This window comes from Tachysurus vachellii, chromosome 1 (assembly GCF_030014155.1).
Source record: "Tachysurus vachellii isolate PV-2020 chromosome 1, HZAU_Pvac_v1, whole genome shotgun sequence".
Classification (NCBI taxonomy): Eukaryota; Metazoa; Chordata; class Actinopteri; order Siluriformes; family Bagridae; genus Tachysurus; species Tachysurus vachellii.
This window is the reverse complement of record NC_083460.1, coordinates 25231056-25257552: the sequence shown is the minus strand read 5'-3', so window position 1 is coordinate 25257552 and position 26497 is coordinate 25231056. Positions and strand designations below refer to the sequence as shown.

General features: G+C 35.8%; 1 protein-coding gene across 1 annotated transcript; it reads left to right on the top strand.

Moving 5' to 3' along the window:
* Positions 1-1753: 1753 nt before the first annotated feature.
* On the top strand, positions 1754-26124 carry lama3 (laminin, alpha 3). Its single transcript, XM_060879486.1, has 38 exons — positions 1754-2101; positions 2691-2804; positions 3208-3326; positions 3488-3568; positions 3758-3855; positions 3966-4010; positions 4245-4396; positions 4513-4623; positions 5414-5525; positions 5760-5927; positions 6566-6762; positions 6853-6969; positions 7074-7228; positions 7358-7499; positions 7600-7699; positions 12529-12645; positions 12746-12919; positions 13304-13455; positions 13721-13906; positions 14100-14248; positions 14369-14531; positions 14646-14773; positions 14855-14990; positions 16966-17070; positions 17651-17793; positions 19989-20103; positions 20553-20693; positions 20852-20988; positions 21102-21236; positions 21837-21990; positions 22554-22651; positions 23177-23357; positions 23616-23771; positions 23870-24035; positions 24402-24532; positions 24750-24843; positions 25299-25418; positions 25618-26124. The coding sequence occupies exons 1-38, from the start codon at positions 1898-1900 to the stop codon at positions 25758-25760; spliced, it is 5139 nt and encodes a 1712-aa protein (XP_060735469.1). The 5' UTR covers positions 1754-1897; the 3' UTR covers positions 25761-26124.
* The last annotated feature ends 373 nt before the right edge of the window (positions 26125-26497 follow it).

Sequence of the window (26497 nt, the reverse complement as noted above, 5' to 3'; positions counted from 1 at the left end):
TCCAAAAGTAACACTAACCCTTATGTCCACTCACCTCCAAAAAGCAACGGCCTTTGCGAATACTTGCACCGTCAAAGCCAACATCAAAGTTTGTCACGACAAACTTTACAAATCTAGTTACACCTAAATTTGTAATTTTTGAAATAATTGCAAATGGACAAAGTTGCCATCTGGTTTACATTCAAATTAGATATTTACACCTTAGAGTTTTACCAATTCAAAGACCATAAACACTGGAGCAGTACTGTATGTACATTGCGAGCAACAATACAAACACCACTCTGGTTTTGTGTCAATCCTGCATTCTGCATTTGCTTACTACACCACTAGAGAGCCTGTGATTGTTGAAATAATGGGGCATAAATTGTACTTGGCTACTGTAGATTTGTACCTAAGACCTGCTGCTATAATCATAAAGACCTGTGCTCACCACAAGACTCCATGACTGAACATGCTTTCAGCACACCTCTCAAGCTTTCTTTACTTTTTTTCTTGCCATATTTCTCGTAAGGGATCTAAACTTGTATCAGGATTTCTCAGTACATGATATCTATCTCAGAATATGATGTATCAGCAGAATTACCCACATAAAAAACAAGGTATAGTGAGGTACACATTTATCCAAAATTTACAGGTACTAGAAGATTGCAAGCTAATGCTTAGCAAACCTTTTTCTTATAACTACATAGCTTACTGATGTAATACATTTTTATTAATGTATTTATTTAGTTATTTATTTATTGTGTCTATGTCCAACATTATCAAATTAAGAAATATCTCTTTTCTCTGCAAAAACTTTTTATTTGTTAAATGTTAGCCATACAGTACAGGACATTAGTTATTGATGTTATTTGTGGCTTTACTTAAGTTATATGCAACTCCTGTTCCAGATCACAAGATAAGATGTTAATTTGCCTGAAAAAACTTTGCTGAACACATGAAACACATAACAACCTCCAGCTCAGGTGTTATGACACACATACATCAGTTGAACCTCAGGAGCAGGTACTGAGGTTCTATGCATGGTATACAGTGCTAAGTGTAGTGCAGCAGATCTGAGACATTTTATTTTTCCCCTTTCATTCACAGTGGTTTGGTTTTGCTTTGGACTAATGGGTGCTGATCTTGGATCAGCATAATACAAGCAAACGTTCATCTTACATTTTCTCACTCCCACCACACCCACACTGTACACACACTAATTTCAGAAATGACCTTCCCTTCTGCCAGGCTGAAACCTCAAAAGATTTGTTACCTGAGAGAAAGCTACATGCTGCAGTGTTGTGTCTAGTTTGGGGATGTTTGAGTATGTTTGCTTTCTTTCCCACAGTGTTGCACCAACCTCAGGTAAACTTGGTGTCTACCACAGGCATTTTACAAGTGGAAACAAACAAATTGTATTTTGGTTGAATTGATTAGGATATATGATACGTTGCAATGGCAATCAGTTTTCAGTGTGCAGCACTATTAATCCTTTTGACGTTATAAGTATTGACACACATTGTTGAAACACATTAAGCAGAATAAAAAGTAGGTAAACACTTTCTCATAAAGGTTTTGAAAGATTAATAAATCAAACATTAATAAAGAGCTTTCTTTCACCTGACACCTGTTAAAAAAGCATATAAGAAACTCAATCTCTGCCATGCCTTTATACTTTACGCTTGACTATCAGCACTGAATGAATATGCAAGAAGATAAAACACGATCTTTGAACCTAGCCCAGCCCAAGCCAAACTCAATCTCAGTATCATTGTGCAGGAAGGAGACTATTATGTGTGTGCAGTTTGAATAAACTGAACTTTTTTTTCACATAATTGGCTTTTGGAGTAGATTTTAAAACCCAGAGTTTTGGAACTTAAATAATGTATTTTTGATTGCTTTATTCTGAAAGTTTATGTCTGAGCTCAGGTGGGAGATTGCAGGTGGGATGAGCAATCTATGGTTCCTACTGCTCTGCAGTTTGGCTGGATTAGGTCTCGCAAACCGTGGATCACAGCACAGTCAGGTACAACCAGAGAACAACCAAGAACTTTCAAGGCCTCATTCTAGAATACATTGTGATCATACATACAACAATCACACTGGAGGAGATATACAGGTAAGGAACTGCATAAAATGATATTAACTGAATGTAGGGAGTGGAGAGAAACTGTCAGGATAACTATGGCTCAAGAGTAACTTGCAGTCCCATAGGATTACAAATCTGTAAAAATAAAACAACAACAACAACAAAAAACAGATTCAGTAATTAGTTGTAAAAAGTATGTAACCAGCAGATAAGTCTTTGGATTTTTAAAGGTTTTTATAGTGGATGATCTTGATATTTGATATGGGTTCTTGAGGTTTAATCCACCATCCCATGATATGAAACCTTTTTTTTTTTACTGCATGCAGGATTTGGCATTTAAATGAAAACTGAGCTAGAAAGTTTTTTCAAGGATTTTCAAGGTGTACATGAACATCCCTTCCAGATCATTGATAGGAATGTGCTGATTATAAACATATAAAGGAAGGTGTTTGTGTGGAAAAAAGAAACATTCCCAAAAAGTCTCCTAGTTAGTTAGCAAGAGCTAACCTGAGAAAAGATATTCCACAAGCTACACAACCTGCATTTGTGAAGGATTTGAGTAATATTCAAAGATGTTAATAAAAAGCTAATTTTAGAACATTCACTGTAATCTCTACAGGACTGTGGACCTGGAAAGTACAGGGTGAGATGGGGACCATACAGAGGACAGTGTGTCCCCTGTAATTGCAATGGTCTCTCCAATAAGTGTGACCAAAACACAGGAAAATGCTTGGTAAGAGACTTTATCTGCTTTTAAATGTACTTCTAATATTAAGTTATATACAGGATGCAGGGAAGAATGAGATAACCTTTCGGTCAGTCTTCAAGTTTAATAAAAGAAGGGGAATTGTTTTTGTGGGAAGTAAATTCTCTTTTTACAAGGGTAGGGATTTCTTTTTAAATAAGAGTTGTTTTAATAACACTATAATGGGAATTTTATGTAAAGGGCAAAGACATTGTCAGCATTTTTGTAAATATTGCAGAATAGGAATCTGAATGATCTGTAATCAAGTGTCCATAACATATTACTGGTCTAGCGACTTATTCATAATGAAGATCTGTGAAGACTGATACATTTTTGACAATGATGCCGAACTATATACTGTACAGATGTGATTTTTCTTCTGATTATGCAGAACTGCCAATTGAACACAGCAGGGGATCACTGTGATCGCTGTGCTGAGGGACACTATGGAAGCGCTGCTTTCAGGACATGCAGACTGTGTCCGTGTCCCTTCTCACATCCGTCTCACAGGTAGGGTCATACTGCAAAAAACAAACACACACACACACACACACACACACACACACACACACACACACACACACACACACACACACACATGCATGGCAAACTGTTAGTAATTACAATCTTTCTGACCATTTGTTCTAAACATTTTTTGCTTGTTTCCACAGTTTTGCCATTGGTTGTCTGCATGTTGCCGATCATTTTGAGTGCCTGTGCAAGGCTGGTTATTCTGGAACCCGCTGTGAAAGGTGGGTGTGAGTCTAGATTGAGGGGTGTTGGAGGTGCCTCCCCATGTTGTGCCATATGTACATACATAATGTAAATATATAGGTGAAAACATAAACTCTAAACTTCCCACTAATGTCTGCCATTGACATCATCTTAATATATTCATGCTTGCTGAATCATCCCTGCTTTCATCATCCCTCCTGTCATAGGTGTGCCATTGGTTATTATGGTGACCCACTAGCAGATGGAGGGAGTTGTCAGCTCTGCAACTGTATTCATGGATACATCTGTGACCCCATTACAGGAGGTAGGCAATACTGAGCTCCTTATTGTGTTTGATACTACGCTGTAAATTACCTTTTTTAAATTCAGATGAGTTTACTGCATTGTGAAGGTAAATCTGATGTGTTTCTCTAGAATGTAAATCTCCAAATGAGCCAGGTACTGATGGTGACTGCCAAGGTAAGTGTTCAATTCATGCCATACAAATGGGCATGCAAAGCCATCATATAACTCTTCTGCTATAATTGGCAACTGACTTGCTGTTAAGTGTTGAAAAAAAATCACTTTAGCAGACGGAGCACGTAGAATCAGTGCATTTTCACTCGTCTTTATAATGCAGCACTTTCGACCCTTATGGATTGTAATCATCCCTGGCTAATATGCTCTTTCAATGTTTTCATTGTTTGCTTACAGAGTGTGATAGTTGCTTTCAGACATTAATGGATGCCTTAGAGGCCATGGATGATGAGCTCTCCTTTCTCAAGGACCGACTCAAGTTTCAGAAAAACATCTCCATAATTCTTACTGCTCTAAGTACATTAGAAGATGGCATTAATGCTACAAAGGTAGCTAAAATCTCACTATTACACAACTGCAAAGATTTTATTTTATTATTCACTATTATAGAAATGGTCTAATGGTCAAATATCACATTCATCAAAGTTTATGTTTAACATTTCAGGAACTGGTAAAGAATTACAGAGTATCTGTTGAAGTGCTAAAGCAAAACGTGAATGAACTTAAGGCAGACATGGATGGTGTCAGAAAACACATGATGAAACTTAAGCTCAAGGTATATGTACTGTTACATTTGGACTTCTGTAATAACTGGAATAAGCTGAAACTCTTCATTAAATGGTTAAAGGTACACTTACAAATATGTCAAAAGGGTCAGATAATCAGCAGACAACATCATTAAATACACAAACCAGTGAAAACTACAAAAGAACAAAATGAATGAATACTGTAGGTACTAGGACTGTAAACTGGGAAACAGAACAGCAATTTACTTATTTATTATATAATCAAATATAATGCCATCTTAGAGGTTCTTTGGATGGTTAAGGGATTTATCTTCCTTAAAAATTTGTCTTTTCTAAAAGTGAAAGCTTCCCTTATTTTAAATAGAACCATAAAGTATTCTAGCAAAGAATCTAGAATCCAAAGTTTCCCCTGTAGTAAATACATACTGTATATTAAATATGTAACAATTAAACAGGACAAGGTGTGGTGTTATTGGAAAATATTCAAGGGTAGAGAATTACTGCACTCTTAAGTTGATCATTTTCCTACATCAGCACTTTCTGGTGTGTTTTATTTCTCTAATCGCAATCTAGCCAACAACAATATTAATAATAATCCTTATCATCATTATTATTAATATTAACTCTGATAATTCGGAAGCCTGTTTATTCAGCTTAAAACAAAACCAGTACTGTTTCTCTAATATTGTAGTAAAATCTACTACTTTAAATAGATATTATAACATACTTTATGTGGATTTATGGATTTAAATGAACTTTTATATGTCAATAGTGATTTGCACTTAATGGTTTTAATTGAATTTAAATTTTGTTCATTAGGCAGATCTAACCTCTTTAACCAGTAAGGATTTATTAAAGGATTTGAAAAAAAACTACAAAAAGGGAAAAAACCTGCTTACTGATACTAAAGAACTTTTGAATAGAATAAAAGGTAAGTCAGAAGACTTTGAATTATATGACCTTTATGTTTATACACATTCAGAAGTGGCATACTGGAATTATTTTGAGCCCCCATTATGTTACTCTTACTGATTCTTGAAAAACTCCACTCATATCTTGCAGATATTTTGCATCTGCATCTTTGCTAAATCAAGGTGACTCTGTTGCATTGAAGTGTTACTTAGGTTTTAAACTCATGTTTATAACTGACCTGGTGAATGTTTAGAATTCCTGCAACATCTGAGGATTTCAAATGGTATCGATTCCACTCTGTCTGGCAAGATGCTAGCTGGCATGCTGGAGGAGGCACAATGGATGGTGGTCAAGATGCAGAAGCAAAATTGTAAGGTGCAGAGGAGGTTGGCTGAGAATGAACTCTGGGAAGCACAGAAACGTAATTATTTAATTCATTTTGGTTCAGGTTTGTCTTGAAGTTGTACAGGTGTATTTTGAAGTTAAGATGTTTTGTCCTTGATTTAGGATTCTATTCTTATTAGAAATTAATAGGAATGATTTATTATGTCCAGCAGCAGGATCCCATGCTCGGGCCCGGGTTTGATTCCCAGTTTGTGTTAAACCTCAGGTAGGGTTGTGTTAGGAAGGTCATCCGGTGTAAAAATGTGCCAAATCTAATATGCTAGCAGCCGTCTAATCTAATATGGAGCAGCCGAAAATATAAAAAAAAAAAAAAAAAAAAATATATATATATATATATATATATATATATATATATATATATATATATATATATATATATATATATATATATATATGTATGTTATTATTATTAAAATGTTCCCTCACCTACTGGAATTGTTCACACTAAACTCAACACAGTTGTAACATTTGTTTTAATATAACTGAAAAAATAGCTTTTTCCTGATGGCAAATAGAAACAGAAATATGGGGACATACTGTATGGCACACATAATAACAGTAAACGATACCCTCAACAAGCAACACTTTTTAGGTTTAAAGACTTAAAAAAGTTCATCTTCTCATTCTTATGGTGAATGTTTGTCTTTTCTACAGTCTTAGACTACATCATGAACAATCTCTCCAATCTTCTGGATAGTACAGGGACTACTGCAGAACAAATTGCTCAAAACCTGATGTCCTGGAACACTGGACTTAAAGAGCTAAAGGAAACACTGAACCAGGCAGAGAAAGCTGTAAACAAAACAATTCTCATGAATGTTGGTAATGAAGAGCTTCTGGCTGATACTATGGTATTTCTATTTGTTTTTCATAAGGTTTTGTATAATGATGGTTACATACATTTATTCAGTAAGCTGCAGTTCACTTATTCATGTCCTCAGAATTATCACATGATGTTTGAGAACAAGCAGGATGACATCTTGTCTTATCTAGCAATTATTAGAGGAACACTGAGAGACACAGAGGAACTTCAGAGCATGATGAACAACCTAAAAAATGTAGGATTCTGCCATTGCAATGCATGTTTTTATAGAACATGTTCATTAATAAGTTATTAGCATGAGTTATTACATTACATACTTTTTATATTTTTCTTTATTAGAGCTATGCAAATCTTGCAGCTGAACTAGATGGAGCAAAGTCACAGCTGAACCAGAGACTTTTTGAGCTTTCTAATGCCACAGCCATGGACGTTATTGTCAGAAAGGCAGAAGAGCATGCACAGGAGCTCATGAAACTTGCAGTACATTTTCAAATGTAAGTTTGCTTACACAAATCATGTGTGACTAATATCTGTTGCTCAGAAACACTATTACCCAGATATTTTTCCATTGAGAAATTTCCCCATTGTGGGACAATAAAGGAATATCTTATATTTTGTTATAGGTCTCTTCTAAATTTCACCAACATTTCAGCTGTTCATAAAGCAATAGATATGATTATTACTTTTGAAGACATTGTTAGAGCTATTAAAGAAGCTGAGACAGCAGCTAATAAAGCCAACAAAGCTGCAGATCATGCCTTATTGGTAAGTGCTGCTAAATTTCTATTAGTAAATATAGTAGAATACGTAAATTTAAAAGAATATTAAAATATGGTAAATTTGATGGTCTTTATTCTTTGCTTAGGATGTGGAAGCACAAGACCTTACCAGAAAGGCAGAGGAACTAAAACAGTCTACAAACAGCCTAAATGACAAAGCTAAGGAAGCAGAAAATAATCTAAAAGGTAATTTTGTAGGTAATTTGTGATAAAGGCAATTTATTTAATTTGCTATTGATGACTGATAATGATTATTGTTGTATAATTGTGAACCTAATATTTGTTATACGGCATCAGGGTTGTTTTCTCAAATTTTTCAGAGGTTGTTGATTAACTTTCTAAACAGATCACAGGTTTATATTAAACCCACTCATTCTACATTATACATGATCTTTTCTATAGCAAAAGCTTAAATAGAGACTTTTATTAGGGATGTTTCACATAAACATATGTGTACATAGAATCTCTCATGTAAAATAAATATGCTATACATGCTATATAACAAAAACTACTGGATTAAATCATTGTGAACTGCACTGGGATAAGATGAGGCCATCCTTAAAAATATTCTTGTTTGCCGTAACCCGACCGACCCTGTCAATTTAGGACCGACTCAATTTTTTTTTTTTGCTTTAAATCCGACCAACTTGCCGGTTGTAAATTTGCGTTAAGACCAACCAATTCTTTTTTTTTTACTCTTCAAACAACTAATACAAATTCTATTGTTCGAAAATCTATTGCACGAATCGATTGGACCAACCAACACAAGTTTCGAAAACGAAAATAGTAAATTGATTTTAACGGCTTTCTCTTGGAGCGCGTCCAGTTTTTTTTTTTTTGGAACGCGTCACACAGCAACTGCAGCTTCGGACGCTAGTGATGGCCAGTTCGTGAACGAATCATTCTTTTGAACCGGTTCTTTTTAGTGAACTGAATCGGACTGATTCGTTTTAAACAGTTCGCGTCTTGAGTCAGCGCTGATCCACAAGTTACTAAAGTTACTCACTTTCGGTCATGCCTGACAACCCCTCCGACTCTAAATAAACTAATATCCCGGAGTATATGTAACTCCTGTACATTGAACTGAAACATGTTGTGCTGAGAGAACTGAGCTCGAGCTGTTGATACTGCGCATGAATCACCGAACCGATACAGCGAATCATAGGTACAGAACTGAGAACTGTTTCTTTCGGACGCGTCCGAGAACCCATAGATATATACACTAGATGTCGCCTTGTATAGGGCAGTACATTGGAGCGAATGCGTCAACTGAGCCGCCATCTTGGTACTGGGGACCCCCTCCTCTTAATGCATTAGCGTCAATGTAGGCAAAGAAATAAAATCACCATAAATCGTCATGAATGCGATTTCTAGTTTTTTTGGTTCGTTCCAAAGGTCAGACATGTATTTATCATTAAGTCCAGAGAAAAAATAAGGTTTTGATGTTAAGATAATCTACTTTTTCACAATATAATGCATAGTGCTAGTAGGTGTAAGTTTATTACTTACATTCTTCCACTTGAGTAAACTTCAAATGAACAATCACTACTTACCTTATAGCCTACTGCATGCAACACTGCTACAATGGTGTGACTATACATGTTCATTTAAACATTTAAATTGTATTGGTTTATTAAATATGATGCACAAACAATTTGCAGGTGGAAGCAAATCACAAATTTGAGAGTAACATAATGTGAAAGTTAGATAGTTGAGGTGCCAAAGACTGTTCAATCTTTTATTTATTCTTTTCCCGCAATACTTTTGCCACATTAAATAAGTATGTACTAAAGTCACATAAACCAAAAAAAAAACCCCATAAAGTTTGACTTTGAGGCTGAACTGCCAACCTAACTGACATCTTTCCAGGACTGTCAGCTGAATTAACCATTTAAAAAAAAAGTGTTTAGTGCTGTAACTGCAACTTGTCTCTGTTTATCACTTGGGAATCTACAAACAGATTCAGATTCAGATTATTTTATTTAATACCATGTCAGCAATCAAAAGCTATTTTCATGGCAAAAATTCAATTACAAAAACACAAATATCATATAAATGCAATGAAAACAAAACAAATATAAACAGCAAGTCATATTATAATTTTTTTAAATTAACATACAATAAAAAAATCCAAACCCTTTTCAGACATGTGATTAAATATGTCTTTAAGTGAAGTAACTTGATAAAAGAGCATTCTGCTTGTGTTAAGTACAGGACAATCTAATAAAATATGTTTGACAGATAAGGGAATCTTACAGAACATACATAAAGTTGGGTTTTCACCTTTAAGCAAAAAAAGCATGGGTCAATTTTTAATGTCCTTATTAAGAGCTTCGGAATCTACAAACATTGTCTGTTTTCATAACTGTCAAAAACTAATGGGTAACTAGCATGGATTAGCTGCGGTCGTTAACCAAGGACTAAAACAAACCAACAGAACAAGAAATATAATTTCCTAACATTCAATATCATAAAACACATTCTCACTTGTGAAATGTAATCCCTTGCTGTCTGGTTTTTAGATTTCTTTCGTTTGAACAACCAAATGCTGCACAGAAGTCCGGCATCGTCCATGCATTTGAGGTAAAGGAGCACCGTACAAAGATGGCGGCGGTTTTGACGCATTTTTAGGACCCCAATGCGACATCTAGTGTATAGATATCTATGCCGAGAACAGATTAGCTATTGATACTGCGCATGTTTGAATCACTGAACTAATACAGCGAATCATCAGTACACTGAACTGAGAACTGTTTCTTTCGGACGCGTCCGACATACTGAGAACCGATGAGCTGTTGTTACTGCGCATGCGTAAATCACTGACCTGATACAGTAGTATCCTAAATGGTTATGATTTAATGTCTTATCAACGTATGAGTGTTTAACTCAGTTGCATTAGTTTTTGAAACAACTGATGGAGCGAAAGAAACATTTCAAAATTATGCCTTTTTTTGTAAGTTTTTGTAAATTGATGAAGATTAGTTTATTAACTTTATATCTTTAAGACACGTAAAACATCCACGTTTGCACATCAATGCCTGTACTGGGTGTTTTAGTTGCAAAACGTAAATGTAAGAAACGTATTCAACTAAAGTTATGATTACAAAGAACTTTTCAAATGCGTTAAATTGATTGTATTAATATCTGCCAGCAGCGGCGGGATGAAGGAATTTACGTCATGACGTCGTTGTGAATTACGTCATTACGTCAGGACGTAAAATAACTGGTGAACTGGATTATTGAACTGGTTCATTAAAACGAACTGTCCGAAAGAACCGGTTCGGGGAAAAAGAACCGAACTTCCCATCACTATCGGACACACACATAACAGCAAATAATACTTCTGCACAATGTTTCTCTTTTCACAACAGAAATGTGAATGGTGTGTTCGACCGAAGGCACGGGTTGAAGACCCAGTCAGTGACGTCACGACATGCTAATTTGTTTAACCTTCATGTTGTCCCTGGGTCTTTTTGACCCCGCTGGAAGAATTTAATGTGTCATAACTTTGGTTTTCTTCCACATATTTGCCTGAAATTTACCAGGATTGTTCCAAATTATGAACTTTGCAAGCAAAAGTAATTTTGTCTATTTTCGTTGAACTATGTGTTCAGAACAGTATATACTACGCATTCGTTATCCTCTTGGGTCATTTTGACTCAGCCACATTTAGTATGGCAATAGGTCACACTTTTGCCCTTTTCAGCGCAATGAACATACATACAGACACAAAAATGCACACGTAAAATGTCCACTAACACACGCACCCAAAACACACACACATATTGGGCATTGCATTTCATTAGGCCTCCAGAAAAAAAAGCTACACATTTGTAAATATTTCTCACTTTTGATATACCTTTGCCTAGCAGAGGGCAAAATATGATCTACTGAAATGATGCTACACACACACACACACACACACGTTGTGTTTTCATATTCAAATCATATTTGTTTCCTCTCACTTATTTATGAATTTAGTTGCATCAGTCAGCTTTGGCCTGGAGATATGTTTGACATTTATCAGTCAGTGGTTATCCAAAATAATATTTAATAATTTCTGCTTATTTTACTCAAAACATGGCAAAATTTCATAAGGGTTATCATTCATAAATTAAGTATAATAATACAAAACATAAGGAGGTAAACAAAGTTTTATTCACATGAAATTATGGCATGTTTTTGAGTGTGTGTGTGTGTGTGTGTAGCCTGTTGTTGGTTGATCAGATGACATCCGGTGGGCAAAATACATATTACAAGTGTAAAATAGATATTATACACAGAATGGTGCTAATTGTAGAATTTTTGATTTATAAGCATTCAAGTCAATTTGGCCTTTAAAAAAAACAGTTTTTATTATTTGCTGACATTAAAAATGGTCAAAATGGTTTCAAAACAATCTCCTGCCCTTGAAATATACCAGCCTGTAATTGTGCATCAACTTTTGTGCCTCTATAGTGAAAATAATTCAAAATTTCTGGGTTTTTTTTACTAAAAAATAAGGCATTTTTGTATATAAATAAGGTATATTATACCAAATATATATATATATATTTTGCAAAATATATGTTAATATGTTGGAAACAAGTTAGACTAAAAAGGTAAAAAAAAAAAAAAAAAAAAAAGGCTATCATATATCGTTCATTTTTTATAAGCAGTCAAAACAGACAAGGTCAAGTTGACTCAGCGCTCCTAATTTGTATAGGAGGACAACACAAGGGTTAAATTCGTACCTACGTAATCACCATCACCAAAATTGTCCTTTTTTTTTTTTTTACATTGAAACTTGAAAAAAAATATATAGACCTACCTACCGACCCTTTTTTTTCTGTTACTGCAAACCAAAATATTTTTAAGGATGGCCTGAGTAAAACAATTTATGGTGAGCTGTTCCCATCATGTTTTAATCCTTACTTATTAACCGCAATATTCAAACCTCAGTTAAGCATTCTATTCTCAGCTAACAAATCTAACTGTAGACATCTTTATCTAATGTTTTTTATTTTGGCCTTTAGAGGCTACAGAAAAGTATGATACCATTAAAGAGAAGCTGAGCAAAGCAAAGGGCAAAAAAAGGAATATGAAAAAACATATCCAAACTCTCAAGGATGAGCTGAACATAATTAACCCAGGTGAGATCTGGCTGTATGTTTATTTCAGTTTAACCATTTACATACTACAAAATAAATTCTCATGGTTTAACATGCATTTGAATTGACTTTTTTGCTTCAGATGATATTGGTGCCCTTCTACAACAAGCTAAGGATGCTGTCCAAGCTGCCAACAGAGCAGTCAACAATGATACAGCACAATTAAGGGCAATTAATAAGGAGTTGGACGTGATGAAAATACCCATTGGTGGTGATTCAAACGTGGACAACATACTCAATGGTGTCAACAAAACATGTGAGATTCCAAAAATATAGGAATATAAATACAAAATAGCTTATTGTAATCTTATAGTAAAATGACTAAAGGGTGTGTATCTAATGATACTGTCTGGGATAAAGTTGCATATCCAGAAATTTGTTATTTGTTCCTTGACAGTGCACTGACTTTGTATTATTGGCTTCAATCTTGCCTTACAGTTCCTAATTATTGTTTATTACAGTGATGATTTAGCTCATCGTGTGCTAGATAGGATTAATTAAGTCTACATAAATTATTGAGACGTAACAGATCTGAGATCTAGTTTTGAGATTCATCTGTGTGTCACTGCAGTTGGTCAGTGGGAGTTAACATTATTAAGAGGTCTGTATTTAGACTAAAATTCTTTGTGTTTTGTCTCAGTGGATGAACTGAACTATTCCTTCCCAAACCTGACTGATACTTTGGCTAAAGTGGAGAATCAGAGCAGCCGGCTGCCCAGCAGAGCCAACATGTCTGATAGCATTATGAGAATCAAAGACATGATTGAGAGAACCAGAGAACTAGCAAACACAGTAAGTACCTATGTTGTATGCTGTACAGTTCTGGCATTTTGGAATTTGGACTTTTTTGGAAGAGAAAAAGAATATAGAGAAATATACAGAATGATGAAGTGAGGCTGGGGCTGATTTCTTTCTACAGTATCTCAGAATGTAGATTAAAATTTTATTATCGCATGACTCTCAAACGTCTGTTCAATTATTTTCCCCCAAATGACTCAGGCATTGTTGAGATTTAAACTCATGCTCTTCTGACTCCACATCTTTTCTGTATTTTCAGATTAGAGGACCCATTTTATTCTCTGGTGAAAGCTATATAGAGCTGCGTCCTCCTAAAAACCTGCTTGATCTAAAAGCATTCACTGCCATGGATCTGATGCTCCATCGGCCCAAAAAAGGAAGACGCAATCAACGCCAGAGTGAAGAGGAAGAAAATCTGTTTGTCCTTTATCTGGGAAACAAGAATGTACATGTAGCTCCTTTTTTAATTAGAAACTGTAGAATAATGATATACAATTGAGTCTCCAGTGTCAGCATGTCCCATAAGATATATCATCTTGTTGTCTTATGTTATTTGTTGTTTATAAGAACTAATTTTAATGACTCTTGATTGGCAAGAGTTACATCTGCTGTTGTTTTTGTAATCTTTTCCCATCCAGATGAAGAGAGACTTTATTGGAATGGTGGTCATTGATGGTGTCCTTTATTGTGTTTACAAATTGGGGGGTATAACCTACAAAATAAAGACTCAAGAACTTACCAGATCCAGCATTGACAGCTCCTTTATGGACAGAGTGGACTTCCGTAGGTAAAATCAGTTTGCCTAGATAATCTGGGAATATTTGGATAATGTCCATTTCAATTACAGTTTGCAGTGTATTTGTTCACGAGAATCTTCTGTCACTTTTTGGCCATATGCCCTAATTAGAATTTACCAAGATGCTGAAGTCACCTATACCCAGCATTACACCTCAACAGAACCTAAAAAGCTCCCAACACTCACGAATCAACCTAATACAACTGTAAACTTGCTGGATTTGGACAGTGATGAGGTTGTATTCTATGTGGGAGGTTATCCAAATGACTTTATTGTAAGTCCATTTTACCTCAAATTTGATTAAGAAATTTATCTCACGGTTAGGCTGCACAAATCTATTTTTACTTTTATTCTCTCCCGTTTTTTTCTTATTCATTTCTGATATCAGCCACCAAAGGAACTCCAGTATCCCAAATTTAAGGGATGCATTGAGTTTAACACGTTAAATCAATATATTGTTAGCCTATACAACTTCCAGCGTGCTGTGAACATCAAAAATACAGACCGATGTCTAAGGTAACTGGAAATATCCTTGCCACATCACTCTGATTTTAATGTTTCAGTTCAAATGTGCAATAATACTGTTTTCTCTTTTAGAGGCGAGACCCGAGAAGTGACAAAATACTTCGATGGTACGGGCTATGGCAAGATTGATGTGATCAGCAGCAGATCTGTCAGGTTCTTTGTCTTAAGTCGACAAGAGAATGCTTTGCTGATTTTTATGGGGAATGAGGTGAGCTATTAAATGTTAGAATGTTAACTAGATTTGTAAAGTTCGTTGCAACAAACTTTGATGTTGGCTTTGACAAGGCAAGTATTCGCAAAGCCCGGTGCTTTTTGGAGGCAAGTGGACAGATGTGTCAGTGTTACTTTTGGAGGCAAGTGGACATAAATCTTGTGAAATCTAGTGGAGTGATAGGGTGACAAAACATTTGGAGGCAAGTGGAGACGAGCATCATCCAAGCATCCGAGCATCATCGACATCATCCAAAAACCTGTGACACAATTCCCCTCGTTGGGCTGAGTGTTTTGATGTCACATGCTCATGTTGTGCAAATGTATTATTTTCACGTGACATCACGTGACATCATCAGAATACCCGTGAGGAAGTTCCCCTCATCATTCTGAGTGTTTTCATATGTCACATGTCCATGTTGTAAAAAGTTTTTTTGATTTTGCATATATTGTGGGCGGGGCTGCGGCACAACCGAAAAGCCAGTCGGTGCACTGTCTTTGTTCAGAGTATCACCCTAAAGGTGCTGGCCGAGTTTGGTGTAGATAGTTCGAAAGCTTGCCGAGTTATAAACCTCCAAAGGTCACTTTGAGACCCGGTACCGGAAGTACCGGTACTCGGATCACTTATAAAAGTAATAGCAACAAACTTCAGACCAGGGTCTACAACATATCCGAATTTGGTTCATGTGGCTCAAAAGCCCTAGGAGGAGTTGATAACATCAGGTATCAAACTCTTGATCATTTTTTGTCTAAGCTTTAATAGGAAAACAGAATGTTGGCTTCTACAAAGCCAACATAATTAGAGATCCTGAGAATCTAAAGATTATTCCTAACTGCATTTATTCTAATTTTTTTGGAGAATTATATGCAACCTAGGGAGGCACGGTGGCTTAATGTTTAGCACGTTCGCCTCACACCTCCAGGGTCGGGGTTCGATTCCCGCCTCCACCTTGTGTGTGTGGAGTTTGCATGTTCTCCCCGTGCCTCGGGGGTTTCCTCCGGGTACTCCGGTTTCCTCCCCCAGTCCAAAGACATGCATGGTAGGTTGATTGGCATCTCTGGAAAATTGTCCCTAGTGTGTGATTGCGTGAGTGAATGAGAGTGTGTGTGTGCCCTGCGATGGGTTGGCACTCCGTCCAGGGTGTATCCTGCCTTGATGCCCGATGACGCCTGAGATAGGCACAGGCTCCCCGTGACCCGAGGTAGTTCGGATAAGCGGTAGAAGATGAATGAATGAATATGCAACCTATAGATGTAAGTGATAAATGTTTTTACAAAGAATGACTTTACAGCATTTACATGGTAATTAGGGTGAAAATCGCTGAATGTAGTGACATATAATAAAATAGATCAAACCCTAACAGGAATTTTATTATGCTTTTAAGTTGCTTACATTGTGTTCTGCTCACCATGCTTGTAAATTTCTTACTTGGGTCTAGCTATTTCTGCCGAGTTTCTGCCGACTATATGATTTTTGATTTTTGGCACCATTCTGTGTAAAGTCTATAGATTGTTTTGTTTAAAAATCTCAGGAGATTAGCAGTATGAGAAACCAACCCAGCTGGCACCAACAATCATGCCACTGGTAAAATCACAGAGATTACACAATGATGGTATCCTAAGTCTGTGACCTAGTGAACCTGTGTTAATCTATTCCTTTAATCACTGGTTGAGACACACTTTTGTATGTCAGTCTGGATTAGAGTCTCTGCCAAATGTCATAAATATAAATGTAGATGTATTACATTTTCCTTATTGTGAAGTCTGATGTGAAAATTATGTAAACCTTTTGACCCTGGTTCTGTATGATTTTTTCCATTGCACTCCTGCCACATGATTGGCTGACTGCATAATTCTATGGATGCTGAGGTGCTCAGGTGATCCTACTAAAGTGCATGTGAGTGTATATGTTCATTTTAGTGAACTAGCAAATGAAAGAATGTTTTTTTTTGTTTTGTTTTGTTTTTTTACAGGAATCTCATTTCACTCTAACTGTTGAAAGAGGCTTTGTCATTTTGCGGCACACAGCGAATAACCGAACACAAATTCTAAGGAGTAAAGGAAAAGTTTTTCCTGTGGTAAGTAGTAAAAATGTTGTTTCCTAATGACTGAAGTGAAACATTACATATTATTATTTCATTTATTGTATAGAAATTCCTCAATATTAATTTTTACCACTTCATCATGATATACCTTATTGCACGCCTTGAGCAAATTTTTGGCTTGCAGTTTAATGTGTTGAAACGGATTAGATCCTGACTCAGGCACAGGACATTGTCATTAATGTTGGTCATTTTCATTTCTCCATTTCTGCTTTCACTGGTATGCAGATGACACCCAGTTTATTCCATTTAGTCTCATTTTGTTTGTAAAGTATTGGCAAAATACATTATAGCACAAGTTAAGAACCTTTGTGGTTTATGACAGTCACAAATTTGATCTGAAAATCACTAATGTTACAGTCATTACTGTATTTCACTTTATTTCAAAAGCACCATCATCAGAACACAGCGCTGCATTGTCTCTGTCCGGTTTAAAGTTTAATTGTTTGTTTTTAAAGCTCTTCATAATGTAGCTTCACCTTACCTCTCAGACCTACTGTGCCAATACTCTGCTCCCGGCTCTCTGAGGTCTTTTATTTATCCTATTCTTTTGCAGGCCTATTTCCAGAACATTAAAATCCTCCAGTCGGCCAAACAAGTTGAGATGAATGTTTCTAGGTTTTGGGTCAATATTCTGATCAACTACAGGGTCTATACACAAGCGTTTATAGGAGGAATACCAGAAGCGATTGCAGAGAGGTAATGGCTATTCTACATCCTAGTATGAATTCTACACATAAGTCAAAATCAAGATTTCTTCTATAGAATCCATCTGTACTTATCTCCATTGTCTCATTGTGAAAAGCAATAAATACATTTGTTTGCATGATCAGAAAAGAGAACATCAGCATTTGTAACATCTGTGAACAGCTGTATTTTTGTGCAGGGGCAGTTGTGCCCTAGTGGTATAATGCTAATACATTTGTAACATAGTTCGATGTAAACCAGTCACTGTCTTAACTTAGCTTCTACTGTTATGGCCAATAATATTATCAGTGCTCATGTGGGAGTGCTGTAGGAGAGAGGCATGACCTTTAAGAAATTTGCTGGTACGGTAGTATTTTTGCACCCATTGCAGACCAAAATTTCACTTAATTTACTGTCTCTTGAGGCATACAGACTGAGATAGAAGTCTGACTTCCTAATGTGAAGACTTTAAAACTCTGGCCTATTTTTTCTACATAGTTTTGTGTTACCCCATTTGTACATTAAATAGGCCAATTTACACTGCTTGCTTAACCGTCAGAATGATTTAATTAAATATTACCACCATAGACCTAAAATCTATAAGATAATCAATAAATGTAATATGAGTAACCTGGATGGCATTACACCAGTTGCACATTTTCTATAAGTACAAACCATAACAAATAAATAAGGCATCACTCTAGAACAATTAAAACATGTTTAATACGTACAGTAGCAAGTATTAAAGTAACACCCTATCATTTTGTGGGCAAACAAAAGGAGCGGTTTTGAATGGATTTCTACACAGATGAGCAGCTCTCAGCAGCATCAAATAGTCTCCTTAAGTTGACTTCAGTCAACACCAGAATTAGGTATACGCTGCTCTTCCTAAACCCAGGAACCCCAGTCCTCCAATCAACAACCCAGAGCCTTAACCACTCGGGCCACAACTGCCCCCACACGTATGACAGTAGACACTTCCTGCCCCATTTTGGCTGTTTCTTCTTTTGTGAATTTTCTTTGAAGTCTTTCCTTCTCTACAAAAGCTCTGAATGCATGTTCATTCTGATCCAGTCACTTTTATTTTATTTATTTTATTATTTATTAAAATTACATCACTTTTTTTTGATTGATTTTTGTGTCATGCCTTGCTTAGCCAGATGATGTAAACCAGAGTTTTAATAGTCAACTACTGCCACCTACTGTTAAAATGTCAGAATGACAGAAATGAGTCCACAGAAAACTCTTGCATGTATATTTTAAATATCACACTATGACATGCTCTTCTGCCCCATAGAATAGAAAAAGGGACTGCACTGGTGGAAAATAACAAACTAGCATGGCCAATATTATACATGATATAGCCTATAACATTATTCTATTATGAGTCAAATGAAAGTGAAAATTAATCAACGACTGAGTGGCGTATTTTTAATGCTGTGGATGTTATATTATCACGTACATTATAGCAGTTATAATAGCACATTTCAGATGTAAATATGACATAAATTCAGCACATGATTCTGTCCTGAAGGCTCTCTTGTGTCCAAAAACCTGATGTTAACTCTGCTAAAAAAGCAAAGACACTGGAGTCTGCTATAAATGCTAAATATCCTGTTTATAACAGGATAAATAACACACTTTTAATCTTTATATAGAGCATCCGGCTCACAGGTCTCTATATAAGTTGTTACTATTAGAAGGTGATAATATAGTACATTAATATAATACATTGAATCCAGAGCTACTGTCAGATTTATTGCAATTTAAGGAATAAAAAAACCTGAGGCTGTTAATAGGAACATTACCCTTGGCAGGATGGTATGACAGTGTGATCTGTTACCTCTTCAAAGTTAATTCATTTCCCTAACAGCATATCCTGAAGTGTTTTATTCCACTTATATAACAGAAATTAAAGAGATTTTTTTTATTTATAAAAGGATGGTTCTCAATGTTTTCATAGAAATTGTACTTAGTGTCATCTGAAAATCATCTGAACATGCTCTGAGTAGAGTAATCAAAGACACCAATCATAAATGATCAGCAAAACATTTTAAACATTTGGATTGCAAGGTTTTCAGCACTGTTCCAAGTAGTACACTGAAGCACTGGGTATTTTTTCATACTCTTAAAAGACATCCTTAATAAATTGAACAAATGGTCATACATTAATTTTGATTGAACTGAACATCTTCTTTTTATTCCAGACTAAATATTAACCATCCAGCACTCAGAGGATGTCTTAAAGGGCTTGAGGTGGATGTTTCCATCAAATTTTCAGAAGCAATTGGAATTCATCCTGGTTGTCCACTAGATTTATTGGTAAGGCTTATTCTAAAGAATTCAAATTTATGTCTCTAAAGTATAATTTTAAAAACACTGTGTTACAGTCTGACATCTGCCTTTTTTTAATTGTTTTAACCTCTTTGTGTGTGGAAGTGTGTAGAAATCACCAAGAATGAGTTAAATAAACTTTATATACTGTAGTCCAGTAAGTTCTTCTCTCTTTCCCTCAAAATAACTTAGCTTGTTGTCTCAAAATATTGTCTTTTGGATTCAATATATTAATTAGTTATTAATAAATACCTGTTATGTCACCGCAGTGGCCCTGGAGTGTACAGAGTGAACAGATTCTTATATAGAAGTTTCAAAACAAAAGCTTTGTTTTACTGAATTTGAAAAGTCTTGTGACTTCTGACCTAAAATAGAAACCTTAGATTAAATGTCTTAGGTTAAATTTATTATTTTAATTGAACAGTGATTTTGTTCAGGGTGTACACGAAGTTACTCTGGAGACAGGAAGCTCCCTGGAACTTACTGCTAACATGACAATGCCAGATTCAGCCATAATGGTTTCGCTGGGCTTTAGATCAACACAGAGCAGTGGTGTCTTACTGCACACCGTGGACATGGTGAGTGTACAACCATCTCTAACCATTGTCCATCTTTGGATGAACATGAATGATTAGAGCTTCTGTGAATATGTGTAACACCATTCATGTCAATGCATAAAATCAGTACAGATCAAGCTCATATACAGTTACTCAGTGTGTTTGCCTCTGACGAACAGGATTTGAACAGTGGATTTGAACTGTCTCTAGTTAATGGACATGTCGAGATGAAAGACAGTACAAACAATATAAAGTCCAAAAACAGATACGATGAAGGAATGTGGCACTATGTGACAGCATTTAGAAACAGCACCGGGTAATGAATGAAATTATTTACTTATTTTCAGAATAAGTCATTTAAAAAAGTATTTAGTGTATAGTCATTCCAAGCATAAATCTTTATTTAAAACCATTTGCGTTTATTTCCAGAATGGAACTAAATGTTGACATTACAGACAGAGGAAATTCACAGACAACTGCAACAGGATCTTTAGTCCAAGAAACTAATGTGATTTTAGGAAAAGAAACATTCAGAGGCTGTCTAAGGAACTTTTACATGAGGGGGTAAACACTGTATCTTTTCTTGCATTGTCAGATTTGTGTGTAGCAATCATGTATGAAGAGTGTGTTCTGTGTACATGTTTGTAACGCACCAGCTGGGAGGTCTGAGCACAAACACACGCATTTTTACTTACAATTAGAGAAAGAAAAAAAAATTGCTGAGAAAGAGGAGAAATCTTTGTGGGAGAGAAAGAAGGGAGGGGGAAACAATGAAGAAGGAAGGAAGACATAGTCCAACGCTGTGGTTGTCCACACCCCCCTTTGCAGCCAGGTAGAGCAGCGGTATGAGATGGGTGAGGAGCTCTTACAAACTACCTGTGGACAGCTGCGTTGGGCCTGTTGCCACAATACTGGACACTGATGGGCATGTCTTTGGGACAGTTTTTTCCAGATACTTGACAGGTTACCTGAAGTTAGCTAGATAGTAACATTAACAATAAATAGATATAAATAGCATTAATAGTACGAATCATAAACATGTACTAATGTTTTAGTTTGCGTCCACACATTTAGTTTGTTTCGTATCTCTTTAATCAAAACAAGACTCATAATAAAATTAATATGAGAAGGTCTAACATGTTTTAATGATTCCTCTGTATCTAGAATGGAAAACAGATACATCCCAGTTGATCTGAGCAGTTTTACTCAGATGGGAGATGTGTCTTTTGGGCTTTGTAACACTCAGCAGCAGCCTCTGTCCATCATTGCGAAAAGAGGTTTAAAACAAAGATGGCACGATAAGTCCAATTTCAGAAAGGTATGCTCAGAGAATACAAAACAATATAAGAATCATGTACACATAAATGCACACAACTCACAACTTGTTTAATAGGTGATGGTGGTGGGTTTAGGTAAGAATGAAAGGATAATACTTTAGTAACACCTTGGTAACTTTATTTTAGTAATACTTTAGTATTATTTAGTAATACTTTAGTAACCTGCTGGGTCATTGCTCATTAAGTAAAAATAAATAATGTACAGTATTGGTAAAGTGTTGCTTATATTTTCTGATAGCCCAGTGCTAGTTTCGGGCTGTCACAGTCATGGAAATCACATGTAAACGGAGAGGTCAAATGCATATTTAAGCATGGACACTTTATGTAAATTATGTAACATTAACTTTTGCAAACATTTTGCAATTTTTGACTACTTATGTAAAGTATGCTGTACATATTTTTAGCAGATATTTTAAGATAACCTACCATCTGGGTATCACTCATGGAAAATGTCCTGAAAATGTCTTAGAAAATGACCTCTTAAAAAGAGCTGGACGCCTGATGCAAGTGTTGTGAAGTGTTGTTTTGTGCTATTTACTCTCAGAAAAAGTGTAGTGAGCCAGTCGGTCACATCCTGGCCTATCATCTCAACATGAACAGTCAACTGCAGTACATCATATCTCTAGAAGAGCTGATTTACAGGTGAGTCGCACTGAGCAGGTGATTTAGTTTAGAATATTTGTTGTAGAGAGTATATTAGAAAATGTTTTCAGCACATGTTGATTGAATCTTAAAGGAACAAGGACAGAACAAATCATTTTATACTAAAAACTGAAAAGGGTGTAAATTGCATACTGTATAAAGGCTTCATTCTGGTTTGGCACAGGAACGTGACTGTCATTTTAATAATAAAAGACAGAGTTTGGAAAGAGTTTTTGATTTTCATCTTTTTGCCAGAATTCAGCAACAGAGAACTCTGGGCTTAGATTATTGCATACCTCATAGATTTCTATCCGTGATGTGAAACATCCATTGCTACAGCACTAGTGATTATCTATCATATTACTCATATTTGTTATCTATCTATGATTATCTGTCATATTTTTCACACATTTGCTCTACCAGAGTAAACAAAATAAAGCATAAACCTTAGACAACACTTTTTTCCATACTGCTCTAGTTTAGTAGTTTATTAACACCCATTTTAAACTGTCTCATGTCTCCAAGGCCTCATATTTTCTTGGAAATGCGAACGAGGTCAGCCGATGGCCTGCTGCTTCACATCAGGGATAAGCAAGGATTTGCTCGTGTCATCCTGTTTGTTAGCAGCGGCAGAGTCAAACTCGCTGTCGGCAATGGAACACTGATCTACTATCAAAAGAAGATTAATAATGGTGCCTGGCACAATGTACGTCACTGACTCCATGATCTTTGAGCACAGAATGACATTATGGGATTGTAGCCTCGTAGAGCATGTGATTTAGATTTGATGTTTCACTCTCAAGCACAAGGTCCTTTGATTGAAAAAAAAACCCAAAATATTAAATGCCGTGTTTCTAAGATTTTGAAGTTGTTCTCTATAGTTTGTTTAAAGCTTGTTGCTGGCAACTACAAGCTTTAAACAAAAAGGATATTTAGTCATTCGGATTTTGTCATTTTTTGACAGATCAAGTTAATTGTCGAACAGTATGCCACACATCTGGTGGTGGATGGTTTTCGGGTGCCGGATGGACAGCTGCAGAAAGATGAAGTTATCTCAGTGGAGCTTCATCCTCTTGTTTACTTTGGAGCTGGAAAGATTAAATTGCTCACTGGCACACAGGCATATTATTATACTTTGTTATTAAAAATACATAGTACATTGAACCATTTTCTTCACATATTTCACAAATCATAAATGTGCTTGTCTTTCTTTTCCAGGGCAAACGTTTTCCACAGAAGAGTGTGATAGGATGTATCCGCAACATCAGGCTTAATGATGTCCATATTGGAGCGCCAGCTATTAATCATGGAGGAGCTCCCTGTTTTGATGGGATAGCTGAGGAAGGGGCGTACTTTGCTGGTGGTGGCTCTTACATGATTTTAGGTTAAGACTGTTTACAAAATTCTATTTCATTTCATTTAAGGAGCATTTCATATGGAGCAGTATCATGAAACCTGTAACAAATCTTAATTTTTGTTTAAAACTTTTTTTTTGTTTAAAAAGCATTAAATTATACTGTGATGGAAATTAATGATAGACAAATGACAGGAAAACCAACATAAGGGAAAGCATGAAATGCTCTCATCCCCCTAATTTAAAATATAAATATGTTATATAAACATGTAGTACACTTTGATAGTTATGATTTATTAGACATATCTCATTAAATACATATACCAATGTCACACTTTATGTCTTTACCCAAATGACGTTTTCACTCACTGTTTAATGGAACAACTTTTTTTCCAGAGAAAGACGTAATGTTGGGTGCTGAGTTCAATTTAACTTTTGAAGTTCGTCCCAGAAGCATGACAGGTTTACTTTTTCACTGTCAAAGTCACCATGGTCACAGCCTCAGTGTTTTCCTGAAGAAAGGCACTGTGAGTCCCTGGTTAGAGATTGTTGTGGGTATTATGGGAAATAATTATATCAAGATTTATGCAACTTTTACAGCTAAAACTAACAAACATGTCAGAGCCTTCCTTTTATAACGTGTCCCGTTATGTATAATATGGTTTTATGCATTTAGAATTGCTTTCTTTGAATAATGACAAGAGCTTGTTATTTTACTGTGCTGACCTGCATTTGTGATTATAGATGGTGGTCCAAATGAATGATGGTGCAGGAGACTACAGCACCTCTGTGACACCGCCATTACCGCTCTGTGCAAAGTCCTTCCATCATGTGACAGGTGACATTTTTCATCCCAGAGGACTGATTTCTAAATGTTCCATTGTACATTGATCTCAGCCAGGTTAGTATATAATTGAATTGAAATGGGCCCAAAATATTAATACTTTCTTGTTTTAAATGGTGTATATTGGTACACAGTGTCAGTTTTAGCAATACACTAGGCACATTTTACTCATTTGGCAAATGCAGTTCTAACCTATAGACTTTCAGATGAGCTGCACTAGAATCAAGTTGATTTTGCAATCTATTATTAACAGCCTAAGTAACTTCAGAACTGAATATTTTGTGGTAGAACAACATAGAGTGACCTGAGATTAGGCTGTGACACTGATGCCACCACTTTGTCAGTGGAAAAGGGCAATTAGAGTACTGAGACTAAGGGTTAGTAATTGGTGGAGGTAGTGTAGGAATGAGAGGACAAGAATCTTTTTTTAACACCCTTTTTTTCATTAGTGACAAAAAAAGGAAATGTAATTAAGCTGAAGATGGGACGCAATTCCAACAGTGCCGTTGGGCCTCAAGTGTACTTCACTCTTAAAACTCATCACACACTTTACATCGGAGGCGTACCAGGTAAACTCAAGCAAATAAATTTGTTACTTGCTCAAGTACCTTTTAAGAGTTTTAAATATAAACAGTATCACAATAAGTATAATTAATACGTGTCCATTTTATTTATTAATTTATTAATTTATTTAAATTTATTATTATTTGTAATAACATCTGTACGCTAGTATTTGTTAATGGATTTTTATTTATAATGTCAATGCAGGGTCCAAGAGGAAGAGAGTGCCTGTGTGGAACTCCTACATGGGATGTTTGAGAAACGTGCAAATAAACCTGGCTGCTCTTCCATTTAAATCTGTCAGCAGTGTTTTCGGTTCTGTCAATATCAGTGAGTGTCCGGCAGAGTAGTATATGGTCTGTTTATATTTGTAATCAATTAAAATTATACGAAAGTGTGAGTATATGGGGGAAAGAATCCCGGTATGTGCACAGGATTGACCGGTCTGTAGTAGCCAGGTTAGATTATTAATGAAAGGGTGAGACATGAACATGTTTTCTGTTCTTCTTTGATGACAAATGTTGAGTTTTGGGGATTTCAAAATGATTACAAAGGATTTCTACAACAATTACACCAGCATAATGAAAATGACTTTATTAACAGTGGCCATGCTTCCTTTTGTTTTTACTAGTTTTCACTAGTTCCTGCCTGTGCTGTAAAAATAACAATAATAATAATAATTTGAATAAAAGTTGTTTTTTTATGATTTTAAAACGTATTCTCATGTGTTGTGAGATTATTATTATTCATTAGTATTATTATTATACATTATTCTCTCCTCTGAACTAATCGCTCATAATTTATATATAGTATATTAGAGTGTGTGCTTGCCTTTGTTGGACCGTGACCCTGCTGTAAAAAACAGCATTAACAGAAAGAAATCTTACACATTGCATAATTATAGTTATGTATATGCCACTACACAATACAAATAGCAAATTAGTACCAGGGTATAAAAGCCAAGCTCTTATGGTGTAATGGTCAGCACACTGGCCTCTGACTCCAACAACCTGAAATCAAATTCAACTAGCAGTGACAGGATTAAGCATCTTAAAATCATTTTAATGTATAAATGCCGCAGCAAATT